A 27,403-nucleotide genomic window follows, 5' to 3' on the forward strand; every position below is an offset into this window, starting at 1 on the left:
GAGAACAGTGCAATTTTTATGTATGCCAACGTACCTGGAACAATGAATAAAATACTACATATTTTCGTACATAATTTTTTCTGTATTTTTTTTTCTCTAAAATATTCTCTACTTCTATATCACTGTGACAATTTGTTTTAACAAATAATATCGGTGTTTCTGTGTACATAAATTTCTCTCTTAATATATTTTTGAAAACTATGCTCTTCTATTTTTAATTTATTTTACAAAAAAATATGTTTTCATTTTGGAAAATATGTACATTTCTTTTGAGCATAGAGGTAAAAAGTAATTTATTGTCCCTGGATACACAAAATTTATTCTTCCTGTATATATATTTTTTGAATAGTTGCAACACTTTGTAAAAATTCTCTGATGATTTTAAAATTTTAAACCGTAAGAATATTTTTGGAAAATTTACATTTTTCTAAAAACATTCTTGGCGTTCTAATTTCAATTTGATTTCTTTGTGATTAAACACACTATATACCACATCGTTTTCTTGTTAATTTTAATGCAAATATTCAAAAATAACACCCAAAATGTATAAATATAAATCTGTGTTAAGGTATGGAAGACAGGCCTTGAGTTTTCCTTTTATTTCTTCTCACAAAAGACACTCACAACGACTATTTAGTATTCAGTGTTTATGTTCCTTTCAACACCATCTTAAGTAAATGCTTTCATGACGTGATCCTATGAATTAATTTATCAAATTAATAATTTATTGCTAAAATATTCTTTCGCGATACATTCACCCAAATTCTTTTTTTTTTTATTTTCATTGATAATAAAAAAACACAAAATTTGGGATTTTAGAGAATTCATAAATTCTCCATAATATTTAGTGGTTACAAAATGTCATTTCACACACTGAGTGATTTTTCTTTTTGATTTTTTTTAAGATTAAAAAAATGAATTGCAAATTGCACCTATAGAATTAAATGATACGCACCTAGAGACATAAAAGTTCCCTATAATGTAAACTGGCGAAGAATGAATTTTCTTCAGTGTGTTCCAGTTAAAAAAAATTAAACACCTTTTCTTGGAAATTGTTACACATGTTTAAATAAATTTCATTCTATGGGCTGATCGAGTACCAGTTCTCCACATAAACTTGCTTAAAATGTAAAAAGTCAGTTTAGGCACTAAATTCAATCTCTGGATTTAACTAAAATCTTCGAAAAATATCCACGAGTGGCACATGAAAATTGTGCCACATGTTGGCCAACTGAATCCTCCGAAATGAGAAATGCAAAAAAATCTAAATTTTCTGAATAAGGCTCCTCCAAAGGGATGAGTTTAGATGGCTGCCTATGTCACAGTGGCATTGGCCACACTGACAACCGTATGTCTGGCCCAGTCTGGGAAGGTTGCGAGTTCCGGGTAAACGACAGCACCCCATGTTGGAAAACTAGCCCAGACAACGATGAGTGTGAAGATTGTGGGACCAATTCCAGCAACAGCCTATAAGACATCAAAAGAAATTTAAGAATATTTTTTTCTTTATAAACAATTAAAAGGATTTCTTCATTCTTTGTTGTTCTTTTTGGTGCCAAGAAAAATTACCAATTAGACAGATTTCTCAGATTTACAGACTTCCTTGTCATTTCATCTTCATTTTCTTTCATTGACTTTGTGAGACTTGAGTATTTGTCTTCGCCAAGGCCAAATAACGCATTAATCTTTACTCTTTTGTATTTGTCTCTTTGATATTTGTTTTCTATTTTTTTTTCTTTTGCAATAAAGAATCTGAGAGTATTTACAAATTAGTTGGTATACCACAATCGTGGCATACCAAGTATTGTAATCGTCGGAAAAACCGACCCCCTAAGATCGGGCTCAAACTTGGTATGAGCACGTTTTAGACATCCCACATTACGAAAATGGTGGTGGAAAATTTTTGATCCGGCCGGCCTGCCGGCCCGGACTCCACATTTTGCCTTATAACTCAAGAGCGGTAACCGATAGAGACTTCCGGTTTGAAGTTTTCTATAGAAATGTGGGTGTAAAATTTCATTTTTTCGCATTTTCAAAATCCAAGATGGCCGCCGTCCGCCATTTTGAAATACCGTCGATCAGTTCCCTTAAAGCTAGAGATCTGAAATTTTAGTATGTTGTAGAGCTCAGTGAGATGTTTTCATCAACAAATCATACTTGAAAATCGGTCAAGCGGTTTAGCAAATATGGCGGCCTAAAGCAAAAAGTGTTTTTTCGATATAACTCGAGAACGGCTTGACCGATTTTGACCATCTTGGTATCAAATGAAAGGTATTGAGAAGCCCTACGACTGTCTAGAACATTCCAAGTTCCAAAAATGGCCGCAAGAGGCGCTAAAAACAAAAACAAAAATTGCCTAAATTTAAGGGGCTATATCTCCCAACATCTGTTATCGTTTTCCTTTAAATTTTGATATGTTGTAGCCTGACTCAATATCTTTCATCAGTCCAAAAATGAAGAAATTCTATGTCACCGTTTAGAAGATATAGCCATTTGAAAAATTCTTGAATTTTAAAAGTTCTAAGAGTTATATCTCTTGAACGGATTGTCCGATTTTGCTCAATTTGGTATCAAATTAAAGGTTTTGCAATTCTCTACAACTTTCTGGAACATCAGAAACCTCTAAAACCATTCCTTGAGGACAAAAAGTCCAAAAAACTGTTTTGGTAGAACAAAAATCCGCAATTTTGTGTTCTGGAGGTGACCTTGAAATGTATCGAAATATATGTCAGATTATAGCTTATTTCAATACCTTTCCAAAACTAGTCAAGAAATTTCTGTATGTGCAATAGAACTTGAGATATAACCATTTTTGTCTTTCGAATTGATGAATTTCATAAAAAAAAATCAACTTTGCCTACTAATACTACTTAAAAATTAAATTACAACGCATAGACTGACCCATCCGCGTTGTGGTATACCAACTCTAATAACTGGACGCGTTATGATTGACTTTCAATTAATTCTGAACTCAAAAAAATCTTTTTTCAACAAAAATAAATATGTAAGTAAATGAAACCGCCATTAGTGGGGCTTTTTTCTTAATCGTGGGAATAAAAAAATAAACCCACATTGTAAAAAGAATTTAGGGCGCAATTGTTATTCACGATAAAGCTTCGTTTTTATTTTTTTTATCAATGCAGATTTTTTTTGTCCAAAAATGCGCCAAACTCATCAAAGTTGCGAGGGCATAAAAATAAATCTCTTATCTGCGTATAAAATCCTTTTCAATTTTCTTAGCGATTGTGATCAAAATCAATTTTTTTAGAGAATAAAACTCACCATGTCTTTTGTGGCGATATTTCCAACACCAGCAACAATAGCATTGGGGGGTGTTCCAACAGGCATGTGGAAAGCCATACTACAGCTAAGGGCAGCGGGGTACATCAAGAACAGTGGGTGAACTTCAATAGCGATGGCCTTGAAAGAAATTTTAAGTTATTATTTAAATTATGGCCGTTGCCACTTCATTTTCATTCTTACCATTTCAGCAAGAACTGGCAGCATAATGTTAGCAATGGCCACGTTGGATGTGAATTCAGTAAGACATGAAGCTGTGAGGCAGACGACAAAGAGAAGAAGAAGTGGTGGCAGAGTCTTCAGTCCAGCAAGTGAGTTACCCAGAAGGGCAGACATTCCAGAAACGCGTCCACCTTCAGCCAAAGCAAAACCACCACCGAGCAGGAAAATCAAACTCCATGGAACCTTCTGGTGAATGTACTTCCATGTAATGAGACCAGGTGTAGGGGCTTTGGGGAGATTGGCAGCTGTTGAGCGACTCTTAAAGTAGTTGAGGAACTTCCAATTGGCCGGGATAATGAAGAGTGCAATGACAACGAAAATGGCCGGGGTGGCATCCTTAATTTTAACATCAGTTAGAGCTTCAGCCCATCCAGTAATGAATCCTGGGGCACGTGTGAAGAACAACACAACAGACAGAAGGAAGAGGAATGCTACGGATTTTTCGTGTGATGTCATTGGACCGAGTTCCTTGTAGCGTGTCTCAATTACACTTCGAGCCACAGCTTCACCCTCCTTGCCCAATTGGGAGGCCTTTGCTTCGGGACTATTAGGACGGAAGAGACCCATGTAGACAAATTGTAGGTATGCCCATGTGAGGAAGGTGAAGATCAACATTCCAGGTACATTGTAGAACATCCACTTAGGGAAATCAAGGCCAGGTGCATCGGGGAAACGACTTTCGTAGATACCCTTGAATGTGAGATTAGTTCCGGATCCAATGATTGTTCCACACCCACCGAGGGTTGAGGCATAGGCTGCTCCGACAAAGTAGCAAATGGTCGTCTTTGAGGGTTTCTTTGGTTCATCATCAACCTTATCTTTGCCCAACATTCCCTCCTCCTCGGCTGACTTTGTCTTATCCAAGTACATCTTGCACAAACCCTGAGACTCCAGTTCTTCCAGGACAGCCTGCATAATTGGGCACATCATGGCTACAGCAGCAGTATTGGAGATCCACATTGAGACAAACATTGTAACAGTGAGAAGGCCAAAGTTTAATCTGCGCAGAGATAAAAGAAATTCTCAGAATAAGTAATTTTATTTAACAAAAAGAATATAAAGCCTTATACCTTCTTTGACTGCATCCAATGAGTGAGATCACTTTAAGAGCAACCCTCTTGTGAAGATTACAGTACTCCACAGCAAGTGCTATGATAAGGCCTCCAATGAACATCAGCATTGTTTCCTTCATGTACATCATACATGTTCTCTCTGTGTCCAGGACACCCATTACAGGAAAGAGAACCATTGGGATCATAGAAGTAATGGGCAGTGGGAGGGCTTCGGTGACCCAGTAAATTGACATTAGAAGCACCACGTACATGCATTTGTACGCCTGTAAGTTAAGAATTTCATTTAATTTTCCTTTCTTCTTTTAAATTCCTTTTAAGTTTGTCGAAAAATTAGTGAACAAGCGATGATATAGCGGAATTTCTTGAATTCTTCTCTAAACAAATCTTTCTAGTTTTAGGAGGAATTATCTTCAAAATTACTCAACCAATTAAGCTGAAGAATTTGCTTTTGGAATCATCGCTCAGCTGTTGAATTCATAAAGAAAATATTGATGCAATAAATTTACCACGTGCCTCATTCATAAATACGGTCTACGTCAAGAATAAAATAAATATATTCGCAAACGTAGTATATAAGATGTATTTGCATAAATGAAAATCATCTTTCGGCGTGCAAAAACTTATGTAATTTTTTTATCATGTTTTCAAAATATTAAGTTTTTTGTGTGTTGAATGACGTTATTTGATATCAAAAATCAATCAATAATGCGTTTAAAATTTCAGACGCTCAAAGTTAAAAAAAAAAACTGGCAAAAATATTCAATGTTTAGCTTTCTTTTTCATGAAATTTGCAATGAATTTTCATGATGAGCGATCGTATCGCGGTAAACTCATTCACGAATGTTTTATTATCTACAAAATGCTTTTTAATTGTTCACTAACTGACGTAGGAATAAATTTAAGAAAAATTTTCTCACCGGTCCCTCGTTCAGTAGAAAAACGGGTAGGAGGATAAATGGTGAAAATACAACCACTAGCGATCTCCAGTAGATGCTAATGAATTGTGAACATTTCTGCCCTGCAGTTAGTGGTCTCTGTGGTCGTTCTGGGAGTCTGTAAGTTATTTTTAAAAACCACAAGATTTACCATTGATTTTTCCTTTAGCCCTTTTACCAAAATAAAATAAAAGATTAAAAAAAACATTGAACTCACGTAATGGCTTCCTCGCCATTGAGCGGTTTCTCTTCCTTTATTTTGTCCGTCATCGTTCACTCACGAGGCCGTACACTCTGAAAGAAGAACCGAAAAAGAAGCAAGTTTTAAAAACATTTTGTCAATCAATAATCTTTCTCATCACCCACGCAAATCAATAATTGCCCCCAATTGCCTTCACCTCTAGGAGACCACTCAGGCGTAATATATAGGTTGTGTACATACATATTTTTAATGCAGCATAATTATTATTTCAGCTTATGGACGACGAAAGTGACTATTGTTGTATTTTGGGACATACCTACATATTTTTCATTGAGCATAAAATAAAGATTTTATTCGTAAGAATAATGTATAGATCCGATTCAAAGTCCATGCGAGTTTATTCGCACCACGCGATCCTCCTTTTTGTCACACCATTTATTTTAATTAATTCACAGTGGAATTTTTAAGTGAGTGAATGACCCCAGGGAATCACCTGGAACTTCCCACGGTAACCAAGAAAAATAGGGAAAGCGAATTTTTATGCTCTGTTCTAGTAATTAATAGCCAAAAATTTTGCATATAACTGATGGTTTTATGAGACTTTTTAAAAGCTTTTAGCTGTGTTTCTTTCAGACACAGCTTTTGTGTACCGAGCAAAATCGAAAGTCGTCAGATCGGGCTCAAACTTGGGATGAGCACGAATTAGGGTCCCTACATTCCAAAAAACGTATGCGCCAAAAAAAAATTGTCCGGCCGGCCGTCCGGCCGGCCGGCCGTCCGGATTATAAACTTAAATTGCAAGAGAACGGTAATAGATAGAGACTTGCGGTAAACGGCAAAGTTTAAATATCGACCGGAAGAAATCCGATTATGAGGTCAAATCCACCCCCCCACCCCCCCGTCCGCCATTTTGAATAACCTCAAAATTTTGTTTTCGCTATATCTCAGCCCCTGTAATAGCTAAAAATCTGAAATTTTTATATGTTGTAGGGGACATCAATACCTTTCCAACGATACCTCATTTTCGAAAATCGGTCAAGCCGTTTAGCCAATATGGCTGCCACAATTTTTCATCGAAAATCGACCATAACTCGAAAACGGCTTGACCGATTTTGATCAACCCGGGGTCAAATGAAAGATCTCAACAAACCCTACAACTCTCTAGAACATCCGAAGTTTCAAAAGTGACCGCTAGGGGGCCAAAAATCAAAAACAAAATTTTCGATGAGTTTTCGATTAATATCTCGAAAACGCCATTATCGATTTGCTTCATTTTTTGATATGTTATAGCTGACCATATTATCTAGCTCCATGCCAAAAATGAAGAAAATCTATGTCTCCGTTCTCGAGATATAGCCTTCCAAAGTTGGCATGTCATATCTCGGGTTCTACAAGTCCGATTTTGATCAACTCAAGTGCAAATGAAAGGTTTCGTGAAGCCCTACAAATGTCTAGAACATTGCAACTTCGAAAAATGACCGCGAGAGGCGCTAAAGTCAAAATCAAAATTTTCGAAAGTTTCGAACTCGAATATTTCGAAAATGCCATTATCGATTTACTTCATATTTTAATATATTATAGTTGAGGTTAAGACCTTTCCAACGATAGCTCAAACTCGAAAATCTATGGAGCCGTTCCCGAGATATGACGTTTTAAAGATTTCTTGGGGGATGACTTTTCAACTTTTTCGGACTTTGCGCGTATTTAAATGAATTTGCGTTATAGTTTGCTCTCACAAAATTGGTACACTGAAAGAAACACAGCTCTCGTAAGCTTGGTCAGCTTACCAGTACATTTTTTTTTCAAAATGAATTTCATGCCTTTCTTTGTGAATTTTTTTTAATCAATTTTTTGCGGATGATTCATTTAATTAATGAAAAACCATGTTATAATGTCAAGTTGGTTTTAATTTCTTGTCATGCGTGAACCACATTAGATTTTATTAAAGGTTTTTGTTTTATTTAATGAAATATGACTAATAAATAGATACAATAAATGTGATATAAATCAATGTATTAAAACACCACGTAATAGTTTGATAACAATCAAAAAATCGTGTTTAATTTAAAGAAACAAAGTAAGAAAAAAATATCAAAAATTTTATAAATCATTTTTAATTAAACAAAAACATTGATAATGCTTTAACATGACTTTTAGCTCTGAATCATTTGGAAGCTGAGTCATACCATCCGTTTTGAAAATTTTGATAAAATTAACTTTCTCCACAAAGTACAAAAGCTTTACTTTTTTTGTTAAAAGATGAAAAGGACGAATCAGAAGAAAATAATCAAAAAAAAGGCAATTGAAGTTCGATGTATCGTCTTAATTTTTTCCGAAGGTTATTTCAAACGAACTCTGATTGACTTTGAGAAATCCTCGCGGGAGGCTATGGCTATGGCGTTTGTCGAGGAAAATCCAAGAGCACACTACCAAAAAAACCCACGTGAGAAAAACAGGAGGGAAAAAACTCTAAGAATAGAATGGACGAAAGAATGGAGAAACCCCTTCTGGGTCAACCTTGTAATTTATTTTCAATGCAAATGTCGTGAATTTTTCAAGAGAGGGAGAGTAAGAGCAAAGTACCAGCATTTAATGTTTGTGTGCTGTCTGACATCAACAATTTGTTGTATTTAAAATATCATAGAGACAACTACGCGTATATTGACAGGCCGTGATCTACTTTTCCTTCAACACGACTATTGCTTTTGAATTAAAAAGTTCTAAATTGAAAAAAAAAAAAGTAAAACCGTTCATGACGTTAATTCGAGCCATTAGGCGCGCATTTTATAGACAATACGATAACATAATAAATGCATACAATATTATTTTAATATGTGCATTGAATCACGCATCTCTATTCAACTTGCAACAACAACTATGCTTATTATCAGCACGAGAATAAATTTTATCAGTCTATACTAACAAGCATAGAATGCGGGAATCTCCCATGATGAATGAGAAAATGTTTTGTTTTATTTTATTTGATTTGGAATTTAATGAAAAATCATGAAAAATCTTACAAAGTAAAAGATGTTCGTTGAATGAACTCCACGTCAGTGTTTACGAATTCTCACCGGCATTTAACGCCTTGCCTCTTCTATGTTTTCTTGTGAGCTTTTGCACTCATTTACCGGGAGCTTTGTATATTTACAGTGGAATTTCCACCCACACAAGATCTCTCTCTTGCACAAATAGCGCACAAAGCCACACTAAAAGACCGCTAGCAAAGTGAGGAAAATTATAGAAAAATAATGTAGGTAATGTGTACAGAAATATCACTTTTATAGCGCCGGAAGCTTTTTCAGTTGCATCACATCATCATGATCATCCGATTTTCATCTCGCAGTTAGCGACAGCTTCCACCCTGAGACTTCTAAAATTCCCCTCCTCAATGCTTTTCGTGATAGACATGATTTTTTTTCATTCTAATATGTATAAGAAAAAATTATCAACTTTTAATGAAGCATGACAAGATTGTAAATATTGGATGTAGTGGGTATAAGAAAAAAAAAGCTGCCACGCAATTTGTCGCACCAAAAATGAGAGCAAATATATGGAAAGTGAATATTAAATTTGTTAGTGACAGAGAATTACATAAGAAATTAACCTTGTCGGTAGGAGGAAGAGAAAAAAAGAATCGCTAAAAAGTTGAAAAATAATCTAAATTGGTGCGATGGAGACCGTGAAAGTTATATCAATGGTATACCACACATAATCCTCTCAGACCATATGATATTTTTCGTCAGCAATGCGGGGGATTAGAGGAAAAATTGTTTTTGTGCCAAAAGTGAATCGCCATCTAATCTAATCTAACCAGACCTAATCTAGAATCTTGTACGATAAATTTCAAGACCAATACGAGATCTTCAGTGTATGCGAGATAAATCAATGAGAAAGCTCAAATGATGCAATTTTCTCTCACAGCTGATTCCTCCCGCAATTTCCGGAGCACGAGGTCGCTGTGGGAAAAATAACATGATGATTTTATCTTCTTTTTTTTCCTTCACGAAGCACGAAGTTGTGTTGATTTTTTTCTCAATGTGGGTCAATGTGGTAGTTGATGTACTTTATTTTTCCCCTCTCACTTAATTCTTTTCTTTTAAGACATTTTATGCGTATATACCCCACATCATGATCTTTAATCCTATCTCATCGCTGATATCGTACGGACTTTGAAAAATTTACTGAGAGTACAGAGCGTTAGAATTAATTTCTTATCAACTGTTTGCTCAATTGTGGAACCTTTTTTCATGTCAAGAATTTAAGGGTTTCCAAAGAAATTATATCCAATAATTTACTTTTTTCATGATCATCTCTGCTTTGGAAGATCTATGAAATTGAATAGGATTTTCTTAAGAGATTAAAATACAATTAATTTTAATTGCAAAGTCATAAACAGTTTAAATGTTTACCGAACAATTAAGAGCAAAAAATTCACGTCAAAAAATTCAATTTCAAAGAGAAATTACATTAAGATAAGGAAATTCCAGCTTATCGATAACTTTCGACATTTTAGAGAATTTCGCTTCTATATTTGAACAGAAAATTCAAACACATTGATAAGCTTTTTAAATTCAGCAATAGCCTGAGGCCTTTCCTCGATTAAATAGCCTCTCGATTTACAACTTTGATCTCTTTTATTTCTGTCTGTATAAGCAATTGACAAAGTCTGAAAGTGAAGAAGCCTGTTGGCGAAAAAAAATGCTGGTTTGCAAAAAAGTTCACTAAAAGCCAAACACTTTCGCCCCATAATTTTATAAAAGATGTTAAAGACCTGTAAGCAAGTCTGGAAAGGCAACTCTCTGCGACCACATTCCGCGCGCGTCCATCAATCGAAGACCAGCAAACTCGCAAGGTCAGCCTTTGGGCCATCTCGCGCGAGGAATTTTTGCACATGACTACTCCACCCGGTTTCCCGCGCTTTTACGTCATACACAGAGGGTCATCTTTCGCAGTGAAAATCTCAACTTGATTCTATTTCAGTTCTTCTGAGAGTTTGCGACTATGCCAGTGTGTGGGACCTTGACGCAATTTTCATCTTTCCGCGCAAATTTTCAACTTGCCAATTTCCTCACAGAACACATTTTGGACTTCGAACGGAAGAGGAGGTTGTCACGTGAAAGAGTTTAATCAGCAGCTGCGTGAGGAGAAGTGTGAATCTGATTATACACGGCATATTGAAGAGATGATTATAAAAGGTACAAAAAATAGACAAATTAGCCCATCACGACTGTTATTGTGCATTGATGGCTGCAATAAAAAATTTGCATTGATAGATAGCTCTTCCACGTGTTTTCTATGGAATCTCTCACGCTCCTCCCGCATCAACAGTGGCATTAAATCGCATGCCAACTACATTAATGGCACGAGCAACAAGTTCCATTATAAGTACTTTTTAACAGTACCTGAATGAAGATTGGCGACTTGTTCTTCGAATAAACAAAACAATATTTTTACAAGATTGCTAATAATTTTTATTAGAGTTCCTTTCAAATGTTAAAATCACAATCACTAAGCGGTAGAGATTATAAAAATTAGAATAAACAATATTCTTGGTTTGTTTACTTGAAAGAAAGAAATAGTGATACCAATGTTTTATATATCGATGGCGAGTTTATTTTTTGTTGCAAATTGAAACAGATAACTAATTCAAGAGGTTGAAAGTAAATATTTAGATATGTTAGAGCAGGTAAAACAATAATGAATTCGATTGGAATTCATGTCTTGAGTACATTGAGAATGAGTTTTTTTTCTTAAAAATTTTATAAATTAAGAAGTAGAATTTAAATTAGAAATCATTTAAAATATGTATATTTTTTTAAATATAACTGATAGATCAATAAAATAAAATATGAACAGTTCTGAATTTCATTACAGTCAGGTATTGGTTAACGTCGCATTAATAATAATGAGTGGAAAGAGTATATCCCATGCGACGTTAATCAATACCTGACTGTATAAATTTTTTATTTCAAATTTAAAAATCTTTTCATTCACGAAATACAATTTTATTGAACTTAATTGATAGGATGAGAAAAGTGCGTTTATTGCGATGAATGAGAATTTTTTTGCTTGTTTTCCAAAAAATAACTTTTTCATGATGCAACATAATTCACGTGTGCGGTATTAATTTGCAGCTTAATTAGCACATTTCGCACAATCACAGCATTTTTAGAATAATTCGTCATAATAATATGTCAATTATGTGCGAGTTTATTAAAATGGAAATGAGTATTGAATGAAGAAAGAAAATCAAACAGGTTGGAATGTAGCTCGATTAAGCGATAAAGGTCACTATTCTCGTTAAGTGTTAATAAAGTTCTAAGCGCGTGGTTGCAGAGACATGTTGCAAAAAGATTGGCATTTCCCGCGCGCCGAAAAGATCGTCTTGTCTTTTATACCCATATCACAAAATGAAGGTCAATCTATTGCTGGGGTGATACATGCTGATAAATTATTTATTAGAATTTATGGATGGTGTCAAGTGGTTTGCAAGGAATTGCGTCTCCCAATAGCACTTTGACAAATATTTAAATTATAATACACGATTACGTAACATTCATACTTTTTACTCTCCCTCTCTCTATCTGGCGCGACAACGTGTAATTGAAATTCATTTTCCATGGGGGCAACAAAAAAGGCATATAACTTTTTTGTCCTCACGCCTCTAAAGACAATCTCGTGTGCGATATGCTCCACTGATTCTGAGAGGAAGACGTCAACTCCTCCACATTGTTCCCCACTGACCCTAGCAGAGGTCAGTCCAATTTTCATTCAATCGGGTCGAATTTCAGGGGCTTTAGAGGAAGTTGACTGTGCGCGATAACTTTTCCTAACCCCCAAGATACTTATTCTTATCAATTTTACTCTGACTTTCATTCCAACGTGTATATGACGCAACCTGGGGTGACATGCCTGGAGGAGAAGCAAGAAGCCTACCCGAAAATTAATTGACCAGAATGACACACTCTGTGGGGTACTTAAATAAGCCGAACAGTGGGCCACTTATCTTTATGAATACTCGTTGTTGCGAAGAGATTGCGTAAGTCTTAAAAAAATACTGCAGCATTGACCTTCCTTAAGAACACAAAATTGCTCTCAACAGAAATTCTACGTAAGTATAGACGTGAATCTTCAAGAAATCTATGACGTAAGATAATATATGCATAAATTATATTATAGGAATATATTTAGAATTTCTTGCTTTCTTATTTAAAATTAAATATAAAATAAAATACTTATCTAAAATTCAGAATAAAAATGCGGTAGAGAACGTAAATAAAAACCAACAAAATCATATATCGATAAAATTTTATTAGTTCTTACAGAAGAGTATGTAAAAAGTATTTCAAAGTTCTCAGAAAAGTTAGAGAGAAAATATTGCTTCAATTTATAATATTTTGTAAAAAATTCCATATAGCTTTGTTCAATAAAATTATCATGAGCAATTTTTCAAGTTACTGGGAAATTACATGTGCCATCTGGGCAATGGAAAAAAAAGAATAAACACGCTTGTCCTCCAAATAGCATGTATGTACGTACATAAATTAAAATTAATTTTGCGACGAATAGTTTAGTGGCATTTAAGTTCTCACTTAAAACAAATGTTAGAACCTTTAAAAATTCTGAAATTTTTTAAATTAATTTTTCAAGTTAATTCAACATTTAAAAAACAGCCAAATAAGTGCAGAGGGCTAAATAATTTGAAATATAATTCACCGCATTCACTCTTTGACCTAAAAAGGTTTTGGGTGGAGCTTTACATTAGGGCAAAATAAGTATAAAATAAAAGGTTAATAAACCCACAGTTCTTCAATGAATAAAGGGGAGTGTGAATGACGATTTGGCGCGCAACTGAATGTGTTTGAATTGCGAATGAATTGATAAGAACCACCCAATAAAGTCAATTGAATAGTGGTGCAATTGAGAAATCAATGGTCAATTGATAGGGGTTAAAGGGAGCATTTTTTGGCACTCATAACAAACCATGTTATGTGTGTGGATCACGGGAATTGCTTTGTTTGCATGCAACAAGTGGGTAAGAAAAAATTTCAATGGAAAAATCCCATCTGGGAATTCACTCGATAAAGCCCTAGGAATGCTCCTGCAGAAAAAGGGTGTTAGAGCAAGGAATTAATTGTCAAGTGTTCTCAATGTGCAATGCTTCTACTTTGTGAACGTTTTATCGGACAATTTCCGTTGTTGCCCCAAATCGATAAGATAAAACATGGAAAATGTGTGTAGTGTGAGGCATGGCGCGTGAGGAATTTTACGGCAAGAGAAAAAACTTTGTTCTTGATTCCTCATGGTACAAAGTCTCGCAATAGATTGCAGATAAAATGATGAACTAGGGAGACTTGTTATTCACTCTCGGTGCTTTATATAATTTGGCACATTAATTGCTTTACTTAAGGTTCATGTAAAAGTTCAAAAAATAAGGTCATGCTTCCACGCAAGCATTTTTTGGGAAAATAAATATTATTTCGGAGAGATTCTCGCGCCTTGTTTGTCGTCCAGAGATGAGAGCTATGCTGACTATGCTGCCTATTTGGTACAATAACGACAAGACAAGCGGTCGCAGAGATTAAATTGGAGAAATTGAGAACATGAAACGGAGAAGTTTGAATAAATTGCTGGTATATACTATTTGAGAAAGAGATGCTGTAAATTGAACCATTGCTATATCCTTCAATCGGTCAATTTGTACGCACGCAAAGCGGGGGAGGATGCAAAGGGGCCGCACCACAGATGATTTAGGATGAAAGAGAAAATTGACGAGGAGAAGCAGCGAAACATCTTGTATGGTGGTTTATTTTTATCACATAGCTATTTTTCACCAACACACGTAGTTCACACATTGCGTCACTATTGCGAGATTTCACGCACTTGAATCATTTATCTTAAAACATCTTCTTGGAGATCTCCATCTCAAAATCATGCCTTAAGTAGCTCAACTACTCAAAGATAGTGGGATTTATAGGAGGGGTGTAGCTTCTTTTAGAAAATTTATTTAGAGCTTAACTTGCACTCTTTTCGCCCCACAAACTCGTGACACACAACTTTTCCGCGATTAAATTCGTGGCAAGAGTCATGTTGAGGCTTTCTGTTTTATCACACCTCCAAAACCACGAGGCACAATTCATTTGCCATCAATCTCGCATTACAAGAGACGCCAATCTCGAGGGTTCTTTATCGCTTTTCATTCTCAACTTTATGACTTTTTAAATTATTTTTAGATGAAAGTATAGGGAGAAAAAAAATGCAATTCAACACTCACTTTATCAAAAAAATGTGATCCTCTCCTTTGAAAATGTTCACAAATGATCGTTATTTCTGCAAAAACTTGCGCCCAACGCTTAGAAAGAGGCGCACTTTGGTGTCTCTCCTGATGAAAACCACTATTGATGATTTAGCAGCGGAAGAATTCACGAGGAATAAAAAAAACAAAAACCAATAAAAGGATTGAGTTGACTGGATTTTGCTCAAAAAAATGAGCAAATATTTTATGCCGCAGAACGTTCTGAGGAGCAACAAAAAATGTTCTCGACAAACTCAACCGCACAACCTCGAGTCCGCGACTAACTGACGAGCTCGCCTCTTACAAAAATACATTATATTGTAAGTGCGAAGGCAAATGCAGCGGCTTGTATATCTGGTAAGTCCCCCCAACACTGCCATAGTAATCTCCAAGCCACATAGTCCCACACAAACCCGACTAAGCCCGCGTACATACAAAACTCCAATATGTGTGTTTTGGGTATACAATTCGTACAGAAATTCACACATTTCACGATACGAGGAATAGAGATAGAAAGAACTAATGAAGAGGAGGCACGAAAAAATCCACAATAATTTCTATGAGAATGATTTTTTTTCTTTCTCTCCTAAAAAGACGAATGGAAGAATTTCAGGTCATAGCATAGAATGAAGGTACCTTCGGAATGAAACTCTCCAGCCCTCACGTCAATCACGGACAATGGTCGTATTTGCGTCTCTCGAGATCAGTTCGAGACGCAAATTCATCGCATTTTGGCACCGAGAATCTCACTCTCCTATGAGAAAGACCACGTTTCACTGTTTATCTTTCCTGACTCGCATTGGCACACATCCCAAGGTAAGACGAATCCATCCTCATGATGTACACGCGTAGTCCTCTTCATATTTATCCTATATTCCCAAAATATTCAGAGAACGCACGATAAATGAAAATGAATGAAAATTGATTGAAATTTTTTTTGTAAGAATTCTATATTAATTTGGATTAAGAATATCAAAAAAAGAAGGAAAATCAGTGGTGTAACTAATAAGTTAGCTATTCAAGGCGGTGGAGAACCAGGAAGATTTTTTTAAAAGTTTAGCAGTCAGGATTTATAAAAATTGAGATTTTTAAATAAAATATAAACTATTTTTGCTTTGATAATCAGCATCGTTTGACGTTTTTTGTAACATTTGAGGTTTTCTTTAGGTTTAAAAATTGTAATGTGTTACATTTCTTTCCTAACGTTTGACGTTTTAATTTTTTTGAATTTTTTTCTAACGTATAGCATTCTTTCTTACATTTGACATTCTTTTCTATTTGAAGTATTTATAAACGTTTGACGTTTTTCTCTAACCAAAAAAATCCAAAAAAAATTTAATTCATTTCGCTGGGAAATTTTTTCATTAATCCTTGACCATACTGATTACGTTTTTTTATGCATGTGAAAGCTGTAAAGATAGATCATATATTTTATTTATTAACGACTTTCACAGACATTTAAAAATAAAATATTATACATATATCGACGCAGTTTCAATTAAATTGTTTTAGTCTTCACCTTGAGAACAATTATTAGCACTTTACATATGAATCAATAGAACTTCTTTACGCATTAAATTTTCAATTGAATTGTTTTCCATTTCCCGCCTAAAAAAAACTTACGATCATTGCACATTCGGGTAATAATGATAGCATCATATTGGCGTATGCCTAACTTATTACTGACGTAACGAAGCAAAGTTGAATTTCGTATTTATTGCTTGTAATGTTTAATGATGCATTTTCTTTTACGAAAATAGTGGAATAAAATCCCAAAGAAACATTGAACTTAAACTCAAGCCACACTGATTTTTTGCGCAATATTTTGCAATGAACTTATGCAGTCAAAAAAATATTTTATTACGTCTTCTACATTTGGGTTAATGTTACCTTCAAAATAATTAGAGACTTTTAATTTTAATAAGGTAATTCAAATATATAAATTGAAGATTCACGTTTGCTTCTCATTTTCTTTGGTCTCACTTGTGGAAAAATATTTAATCAAGAATTTTTGTCATTGTGGGAGGTTAGTTATGTAAGAAATCTTAGGTCAAGGCGGTCAAGGCACTTATTAAAGTCATTAGATTATGATATTTAGAATGTTAATAAATAGACTTTAGGTGGTCAACCCGCACGTAGAGTAAAACTTTAACAATTCTTGAGGCCAATCTTTACTTTAAAAATTCTTGAGAAACAAAGATAAACGGAGAAAATTCTGAATTATATATTTATCCAAAGCTTTTATATTGGAAAAATTTAATGGAATTTATGATTAAGAATGAAATGAATCGTCTGAAAAAAAATGTGGTGTACCCCACTCTATGTCCGACACTGTCTTGAAGTCATCGCTGCTCCAATTACGGCGTATCCAGCATTTCTCTCCGTTTGCGCACATCCAGACGCATAAAAACACATCACGAATATATGATACCATTCCCCAGAATTTATCATTGTCTGCGGAATTGAGAGTGGGCTCGTCTCTTGGGATCAGCCATGTATTTCCGCACGAGATCACCGAGCCATGAGACCTATTCTTTGCCTTGGGCGAGTGCAAACGCGACGGTGGAAGAGAATCATTATCGCCGTCGTAAACAATGACGAGCAAGTGAAGTCCACTGCTGGTCAACGAGCTCCACAACTATTTATTCATTCGCATGGCATCGAACACTGGGGCGCAGTTTCACGTCCACCTGTACGTGCGGATTTGTTGGCTACTGTATGTGAACACGTGGTTGGGGACGCAGGAAGGGTTAATATAAAAATAGATACGGGGTAGTCGGTATAAAGTTCACGGCACAATTCCATCAATGACCATTATTTTTTTCTCGCTGCTGTGCGCACCTTCATTATTAATTAAGTTGCAGAGAGGGCACGCCGATTGACAGCATTCTCGTCAGAATAAATTGCGTTAGAAAAATGCTTTATTGCACTTTGAACTTGATGAGCATTCTCTTCCTTGAACGTCACACCTGTCGAATCCTCCGTGATTAGATTAAAATATTTCACAGCAAGGTCATCTTCATATCGTCCGTCGTATGTCTCACAAGGTCCCCAGAGTATCGTGCAAGAATATTGTGAATTTTGACCAACAAATCTTGCTATCGCTTCATTTTCATACAAAGCAAGTTTTTTTTTAGGAAGAATTTGGGGTCTTTTGATAAAGAATATCTTATTTAAGAAACACGAGGTTCAACAAATTGATTCAAGTGTGATAAATGATTAAATAGTCTGCCAACCTTGTGATTTTTTCATGTTCAATTTGATAGAAAAATGTGGGGTGTATGATAAATTTGTATAAGCAGCTGATAAGAAAATGTTAGTTCCCGGATTATTGTTTCTTTAAGAAATTTATTAATTTTTAATATTTTCCTTATTATTCACGTAATTTGAAAAAAAAACAAATAATGCAGTTTTTTATTTAAATATGAAAAACGTAAAAAAAGAAATGAAGATATGTACAAATCTAAGCTTTAATTAGCTTTTTGTTTAAAATATTTAAAAGCAAACTTTTTCATGAAAACTTTCATTATGAAAAATAGTGATAGCGGTACGATAGGCGGCATACAAAGAATATATACGATGTTCTGTAGTTCATCACAACAAATCATAAAATTTCTTCGAAACTTTTTATGTTCCTTTAACGGTATTAAGATGCTATTAAACTTAAATTGAAGATTATTCCACCACATACAGCAAAAACGCATATATACAGCAATTTGAAAGTTTTTCTTTTAATTTAGAAAAGGAATGTTTCAATTAAAATTATATAGCGCCCTATAGCAATTTGATATACAAAAATAAAAGATGCGGTGTGTCTTGTCGTCACTGAGAACGCAAATTGACGTTGTAATTATCACAGAAGATGAAGTGCTCTTACGCAAAATCTCCAAGGAAGCTCCAATGGATTGTGAAAATCAGTGGAACACGCAAAAATGTCAAGCAGTCGAGTAAATATAGCGCCGCTTGCAATTTCCAATGAACTTGAACCATAAGTCAATCTCAAATGACTTAACAGGCGATTAACATCAATTTGCATTTGAATTGGAGAACGGAAGCCCCGAGAATGGGCACAAGGAATATTATAGAATTTTCCTAAATTTATTTTCATCTTCTGAGATTTTTTTCATTCATATTTAATATTGAAATTGGTCTCCAAGATACATAAATTGATATTAGAGAAATTTTGATTCAAAGGAGTTTACTCTCTTTTCATTATGGAAAACCTCTCATTTGCGGGAGTAATCCAAAAATTTCCTTTGAAAAAAATAAGAAGTTAATGTATTCAGTTGGGAAAAAACTGGCAAAGATTTGCCCAAAAATGCAAACAATGACGTCAGTATTTTTTGGCTTTAAATTAAATTGCTGGAAAAATATGAAAACCCGCGAAAACTCTATTTCGCCGTTAACGGAAATTCTGTTATATAGAGTTTATAGAGTAGTACACATTTCAGCGCGAAATTTAAAGTGAACGGTAAGGAAGAGCAAAGCATAAAATTGGCGCCAAAATGTTGACAAATGGCGCCAAAGCTTAAAAAGTTGCACAATTTACAACAATACAATAAATTTTAATTCCCAACTTCACTCTTTTGTCCCTTTTTCGCTTTTTTTTGTAACCCTCCTCGTGATGCTTCACACATCCTTTCCGCTATCGTACTAATCTTCCACGCATGAAGGGAACAGACGGGGTTGAAAGGGGATGCAGTGTTGTCGAGGAGGGAATGGATTTTTCAACTGATTTTCGCCTCCAGTGCATTTTTTGCAACTTTTAGTAAAAAAAAATCAATATGGATGATGTTAAAGCTACCTCCAGGGATTACGAATTCCCGCGGGGGTGTGGACTTTTTGTTTTACTCATGTTTGATTTTCCATTAATTGACAAGAAGCGCGGGAGTGGAGGCTAATTCAATAGAGGCACAATTAATTTGGTTACATTGCGCGAGTGTTTGGGTGCAAGCAAAAAAGGCAACACGGCCAATTGAATTGCCTTTCATTATTAGCACCCCTCTTTGAAAATTATGTGTGCATCTTTTTTTTTCACCCTTCCCGTCAAGATTTATGAATGTTTTTTTTTTTCGTGGAAAAAAATTGTATGAGCTCGTCGAAAAAAAATCAGCAAAATTTTGTAACATTTCAACCCCCTTTTTTCGAGGATTTTCGGGAGATTTTGAGGGCGCGGAGAGAGGATATAGTTTTTTTTGTGTGAAAACCTCACATTTTTGCCATTTAATGAAAGGCTTCCGAGGGGGCTTAATCCATAATATTTTCCCGTATTTCTATTCGCACCCGTTCGATATGTTTCCCTCGACATTTTTGGCGCTTCTTTTTGCTTTCGATTGACACCGTGATTAATGATTGAAGCACTTTGGAGTGAGTCACATTTTTGGCCTATTTTGCATTAAATATCCACTGATGAGACATGCAATGTGACAAGAACAAGATAAAATACGGGGGTGAATAATTGGTCCTTTTTCCGCCACTTATTTGCTCTGATTGTACTAAATTGAGTTTTAAAGTATTAAACATATTTTTGGATTAATAGGTGGGTATGTTAATGATGGATAAAATAACATAAATGCATTGACAAAAAATAGGGATGTCAAGGGTAGATAAACGAATTTTAAGGATTCCTTTTAAGTATATAAATTAAGATTCTCAAAAAAAAAAAGTAATAGTTAAGAAAATTCATTGTTCTCTTCATATTCTTAAGGAGTTTCTTCATACCTCTATGGAAAAACTCGGTATTCGAGGAAACAATTTTGAATGGTGTAATTTTGTAGAATAGATTATGAAAAGAGCTCTTTTAATCGCCAAATGTAACTTTCATTTTATACTCAGCTGGAAAAAAATATTAAAATCGGCTAGAAACGAAAAAAAAATACGTCTAATTGTGTTTTTTGTCTATACATGAAACATCTGCGCCAATGTTTCATTGATAAGATTTAAAAAAAATATTTTATGCTTCTTTGTAAGAACCTAAAAGCTAAGTAACGTAAATGTTAACATTTTTGAGTCAATCTTTGCCGGCTTTTCCCAGGTAATTCTTATAGACAACGATAGGTTTAATTGATAATTTCTGGAATATTATGGATACATCATTTTACTCTAAGGATTACGCGTATCCCGATAGTTTCCTCGAATGAAAGATGCATAAATGAATAAACTTCTTTTGTCTGCAAAACTCTGCCTGCATAGTACCTACAATAATTTAAAATCGAAAGCTCAAAAATAACAATTTGAATTTAGCATCTGTTCAACAATCAGGTTTATGTCCTAATTCTTTACTTCCTTTTGCACTACCAAAAATTGCCATCCTTCCCTTCTCTTTCCCAGACAGATTTATACTTTTGAAAAATTCTCACCGGTCTCACTCACATTGCCGAGTTGTTTCTTGGCATGATTTAATCGCCCCACGGCTGAAAAATCCAACCGTTGGGAGTTCAATAACCCCTTTTTCTCGTATGTCCTTTTCTGTCTCAAAGGGAATCCCCTCTGCCAAAAAATCTCATCCGATGCAGACTTTCTTCTCAGAAGCGATCTCCGATTCCTTTGTCCTCCATCATCTCCCATCGGGGGAAACAGGGAACGCAGAAAAAACGCACCGAGACGATGGTTGACAAAGGAAGGGAGAGAAATTGTTAAAAAATTCGTCTCAGCGGCAGATATTCTTCAATTGCATCACCTTTTCACCCTTCGCCGGAGGACAAGAAACGCATATATAACCCTCTTGCAAATAAACACTATAATGATGTATTTGAGCGAAATATAATCATATTGTTCCTCAATGGTAGGGATGCCATACACCGGGGGTTTTTGGGAGCGAGAGGAATGGTTGCTTTAAAAAAAAATTCAAACGCATCTCATTCGCGGCAGCAGGAACTGCAGCTGATGATGAATTTCATGTTTTCTTCTCGTCGGCGAAAAGGGATAAAGGTGCGCTATATCGGCTGCGAGTATCGTCGAAGGGGCTGGAAGGGGTGCCAAAATAGTAGGTATAGGTAAAAAAAGAGTGAACGCGTTTTTTACCACTCCAATCTCGATCATGCTTTAACATTTCATGAAAGAAATGTTTGTGTGAAAATTTGATCTTTTTTGATAATCAAAAATTATCTCTAAGTAAGCAAATTCGATATCTAATAAAATCTTAGTTCTTTTGAAATACCTTTCAAAATTAGATTGATTCTTGTGAAAATAGAATAAGCACGACTTCTGTGACTTCTGTGTATCCCCTAAAAAACGAAATCGTTAGATCGGTCTCAAACTTGGGATTTTATTTAAAGACATTTCAGTTTAAAATTATTACGTAGAAAGATCAATTGGATCAATTTATTGAATTTTTTGTAGATATCATAAAAGCTCGTTTACTCCACTGAAAATCTGTGAATATAAAGTTTGAAAAATTGCGTAAGGCAATAAATGAAATATTTCCTAAAATTTTCATTCGAAACATAAAACATCCTTCCAGTCCTGTTGTCTCATCAAATATTCCCCAACACGCTCACTCTTGTGCATTTTTTACATCCTCCCAGGAGTGGTTTGGGATTGCTGAAATATTTTTCCTGTGGCATCCAGTTTCCAACATTGCCAACCCGTTTTCTCTCTCTCACTCTGACCTGGGGTTGAAGGGATGATTTTTGATTGAGTTTGAATTTTGCACCCCTTGAATTTTCAGTACGATAGGCCCAGCAATTGCGTACGCATCTCCTCGCGGTCCGCCAGTCGAATGACGTCTCATGCCACGGTAACCTCTTTAAAGTAAATTTTTCAGACTAAAAGTAAATCTCCACACGGAGTTTCCGCGCAAATTTTCCCGATCGTTTTTCCCAAAGACTCCGTGAAAAGTGATTCTTAAAGAAAGTGTGTTAATGATTCATAAGGAACGCCAGGATGTGTGACAGACATGGAAGGTCTTCCATGGCATCCTCGCGCAATGGTGCCACCCCGGAATTTTCACATCAACATTTTTCGGGTAACAACTTTTTGAGGACATTTTCGCATGGCGTCTCCCAAAGGTGTCACGCTTTCTCTCTCTCAACATTTTCCCAAAGTTTTCTCTTCTTTCCAACATTTCCCGCATCCTTTATGGAAGTTTTGCCGGAATTTAAGTGATATCTGTGAAAATTTGTATAGAAATAATTCAATTAGTATGTCAAATACTCAATCAAAAGCTTCCTCCTTTGAAGCATCCTTCTGGAACTTTCGATTCCATTCACCTATTTCAAGCAAGACCTTGAATTTTTAATCATATCCCCCGCATTGAAATAAATCCATAATTAAGCACTTTAAAATATTGATTGACGTTTCAATTCCTCCTTGGGCTAATTTAAAATAGAGAATGAGGTTTTTGGGGGTGGCAAAAAGTGAAGTTTATGCAATGCGTGAAAACCTTAAAATTTTCATCTGAAAATAAATGATTAAAAGTTTATAAATGAAAGTGAAATGAGTATCAAATTTCTTGATTTATTGTGAATATTAATTATAAATTCCCCTGAATTAAATAATATATTTCAACGGGGAAATATTTTTTATTCGCTAAAGCTCAACAAAAGCTTTAATAATTTTGAAATTAATTCAATTATGTCTTATTGCATCATTTACTAATTTCTGAGAAATTTTTAATGTAAAAAATTTAACGTGGATTTGCATGTAAAACGAAATTTTCTTTCGAGAAAAAAGAGAAAGTGACATTGCGTGGTACGACGTCCATTTACAGAAATGGCGTAACTTTCCCTCAGTGTTTTCACTCCTCACGCACAAGAGCTTTTCCACAATGGCCGCCGTATTGAATTTTCAATGCCGGTTTTTTTTATTTCCTTTTCTTTACAATTGATGTGTAATTTTCGCGTAAATTTTTTTATTAATACATTTAAATCCTTCTTAATGGAACTGAATAAGTATCAAAAGAACAAATTTATTAGCTTTCAAAAGCCTTTTTAAGGGTTGTTTCCTTTGTTTGACAGGAAGTAATATGTGGAAATGGCGTACTTTTTGGTTCCTTTTTGTTGCTATATAATTAAATCTAGTCCTCGTTTCTATGGATATTTAAGGGTTGGAATATAAACAGAATAATTAATATTCCTTCAGGTATTACCCAGATCGTGCTTTCCGGCATTTTGGTGGTTTTTAGCGCCATTGAATAGTCCATATGTATATGTAATGTTCTGAAAAGAGAAGAAATCCAAAGCCATATCCATTGCATCTCAAACTTTAATACTTTCATTACCTTAATTTACTATAAGAGTTCTGAAATAATATCCAGCATATTACTTACTATTTAATATAAACTAAGGATAACAAACATAATTTATAAATTATGTCATATCGAATCACAACTTTATTTTAAACTTCTATATATGAAATGATCTTATATTTTTTACAAAGTAGAAAACAAAAGAAACCAGATTTTTAGTGTTTCTCGCGAAAATATTTTTGCTATTTCTGAAACAATAAATATTCAGGGAAAAAAGTTACAAATACTGAAATCTTCTGGTATACCTATACTATGTTGCAATCCCATAATCTTCTAATGCCTGTGGAGTATGGAAAATATCCACGAAAATTATTTTTCTTATGTTCTTCTTTTCATCGCAGAAAAGTGTTTTTATTTTGTTTAAATAAAAAAAACTAATTTTGCGAAAAGTTTAAGAACAACTGGGCGTCGTGACGTCGTGCATAGAATATGTATGTGGAAAAAAGAAGACAGAGAAAACACGCACACTCGAAATCAACCCCCGAATGAGGCCTCGAGGGGTGGATTTCTATTCATGTCAAAACGTACGATGGTTGGAGGAAGGTGGTCAGTACGTCGAATAGGACACACACGCTTCTACCCAAGCTCTACATAGTATAGTATATGCCATCATGAGAGGCCCCTATGCTAGCGAGGGTCAATTTCTCCGTGTCCTTCTGCCCACTTCTTCCTCTGACAATTCGCAGTGAATTAGCCACACGCTCGGTCTGGCACCACTCTGGATGACCAATGGAGGATGAGATGGTATCGTTCTCATAGGCGATTTTTCGGGGTCTTCCGCAGAGGGGTGTCTCGAAAAATTGTCTCGCATATACGGAGGGAATATTATGAAACGTGCAAAAATTGCCCCCGGTATTCACGAGGGTTTTTGGCCCAGGTTTCATTCACATTTTTTCACAATTTTTTTTTGCACCGTGATGTCGCCTATTTTTCACGCTCTTTTTTCTTTCACCCTTCAATGGAAGCGCTCGTTTTTTTTGTTCAAGCCAAAACGTTCAAGCATAGGAAATTGTTCGTCAATTTGGGAGAGCGTGGAGGCAATAAAGTAGCGAGAGCGCCTCTTTTGATTAATTTCCCCACATATTACACCGGAGAGTGAGAAGCACATCTTTTTCCACAAGTCATCCCAATTGAATGTCCAAATGGATTTCCAGAGTTCACAGAGGGTTCACATTCAAACCGCAGAATGCAATTTTCATTCACAGTCTTTTACTTCTGTAGCGCGGGATGAGTGGAGGTTTTTTTTTTATTTGGGGGTGGTTATAGAAAACGCCCATTTCTGAAAGTCTCTCCGTCAGGCATTTCAAATTCAATAACCCTTCATTTTTGAGGTACTTTTGCGTGATCAAAACAGACAATTCTGAATGTACAACGCCGGGGATCATGAACTCAATCATTTAATTTCCGATAAAGTGCAGCAATTTTATTAGGAATGTTTTTGAGCATTTTTTAAGTGATTGCCAATGATATTGCAAAATTATTCTTTTAGAGAAATATGCTCCGGTTACAAGTTATTAATCTAATTACTGACTCTCCATTCTGCAATGGATGTGTCGGTGTTTAGTATTTCAAGAAATTAAAGAATGTACAAAATTTCATATATTTTCATGTTTTTTGTAAAGAAAAACAAACAAAATAGTTAAAAAGAAAATTTTATTAAAATTAGAAGAAAAGTTCTTCATCAATTTTTTTACAAAAAAAAGATTCCGTTCACTAAAAGAAATTGCCATTAAAAATTTACAACACACAAAGTGACATTTTTCTGTGATAGGATGCACTAAAAGGTTTTCTATTAAATATATCATTGAATATTTTATAAATGTCCCAGATTGACCAATAAAATCTCCTAGCAGGAATTCCATTTTTGGACTCCAAATGGATAAAATTTGCATATTGTGCCACTTGGATGGGGTTTTGTCCTCTGATTGTCTTCATTTGCGCGCAAATTGATGACGAAATGGGAAAATAGTTTTCACGATGTGGGGGTGGGGATGCGATGGTTTATGAAAAATGCAAACAGTCGCTGACACCGTGGGGCTAAAGTGTTCATGCGATTTGAATTGTCACTTAAACAAATTTAATTGAATTAGCTGGAAATTTCAACACCTCATCCCGCCCGTTTGGGGCGGGAGGGCGCGCAAGTGGTGTGGGAGGAGGAAGTGTCGACCAGTCACTCCATATCATGATGGTTTGATTGTACCAACCAGAGTATGGAGGACTTAAAATAGAAAAGGTTTGCATTGTGAAATAATTTGATTATAGCCATTTATCCAGAGAGCACCCACTGAACTCCCAATTTTTTTCATCCACACCCACCCCCATAGCTGCTAGGTTGAATAAATAAAGCACACCACCCATTGAAAATGCTTTGGCATTAACTTACTCAGCCACAGCGCGATGGATACAAAATGTCAGGTGGCTATTAATTCTTTAATTGGGCACTCCAATGAAAGGGCTGTGGATGGGGGACGGATCGTGGGGTACGGGAAGATTCGGAACATGGAAGTTGCATCAAATTTAAAAGTCACTCCGGGGTGACATGGACGACACCTTTCCAGGGAAAATATTTATAAATTCATTGGCATTAATTGACTCAACAATGGCGTGGAAGGGTGTCGATTTGCGGAGAGGAAGCCAAGCCAGTCAATTTGGCAAGAGTGCATTATTTGGGTTTTTACCCCATCTCCTCGATATTCCTCGTTCAAATTAATTTTAACCTCACCAAATGCAGTCCATTCTCGTGGTGACTGAATTTGCAATAATTTCATCTAAATTCTTTGACCGATTCAAATTGGATAGTCCTTCAGCGTTCTTTCGTGTGGCACAAAATAAAATAATTCAATTATCTCGGGAATAATTGATTACAATTATCCCAATTTATTTTCTTTTTAATTTTAGCTACTAAATTAATGAATCATTAAATACCTATTGTAATTGTTTTAAAATGTCACAAAAGTTTTAAATAAACAAAAAGGAATTTTGAAACTTTTTATCCACTCCATTAAAAATAAATTTAAATTGACTCCTAAAATAAATAAATTGAAGGAGTGTATTTCTGTAAGGGAAAAACCATTAATTCAAAAGAATAAATAGAATTAACGTATAATCAAAAAATCCCAAAGGAAT

At 35.2% G+C, this 27,403-nt stretch overlaps 1 protein-coding gene across 1 annotated transcript; it reads right to left on the reverse strand.

Annotated features, from left to right (window-relative positions):
• Positions 1-61: 61 nt before the first annotated feature.
• Positions 62-15,452, reverse strand: LOC129797000 (protein I'm not dead yet). The gene is made up of 7 exons (XM_055839221.1): positions 15,010-15,452; positions 5,748-5,824; positions 5,513-5,648; positions 4,593-4,858; positions 3,484-4,522; positions 3,283-3,420; positions 62-1,467 (listed from the first exon to the last, which is right to left on the reverse strand). The coding sequence occupies exons 2-7, from the start codon at positions 5,798-5,800 to the stop codon at positions 1,315-1,317; spliced, it is 1,785 nt and encodes a 594-aa protein (XP_055695196.1). The 5' UTR covers positions 5,801-5,824; positions 15,010-15,452; the 3' UTR covers positions 62-1,314.
• Between the last annotated feature and the right edge of the window lie 11,951 nt (positions 15,453-27,403).

Source organism: Lutzomyia longipalpis, chromosome 1 (genome assembly GCF_024334085.1).
Source record: "Lutzomyia longipalpis isolate SR_M1_2022 chromosome 1, ASM2433408v1".
In the NCBI taxonomy this organism is placed as follows: Eukaryota; Metazoa; Arthropoda; class Insecta; order Diptera; family Psychodidae; genus Lutzomyia; species Lutzomyia longipalpis.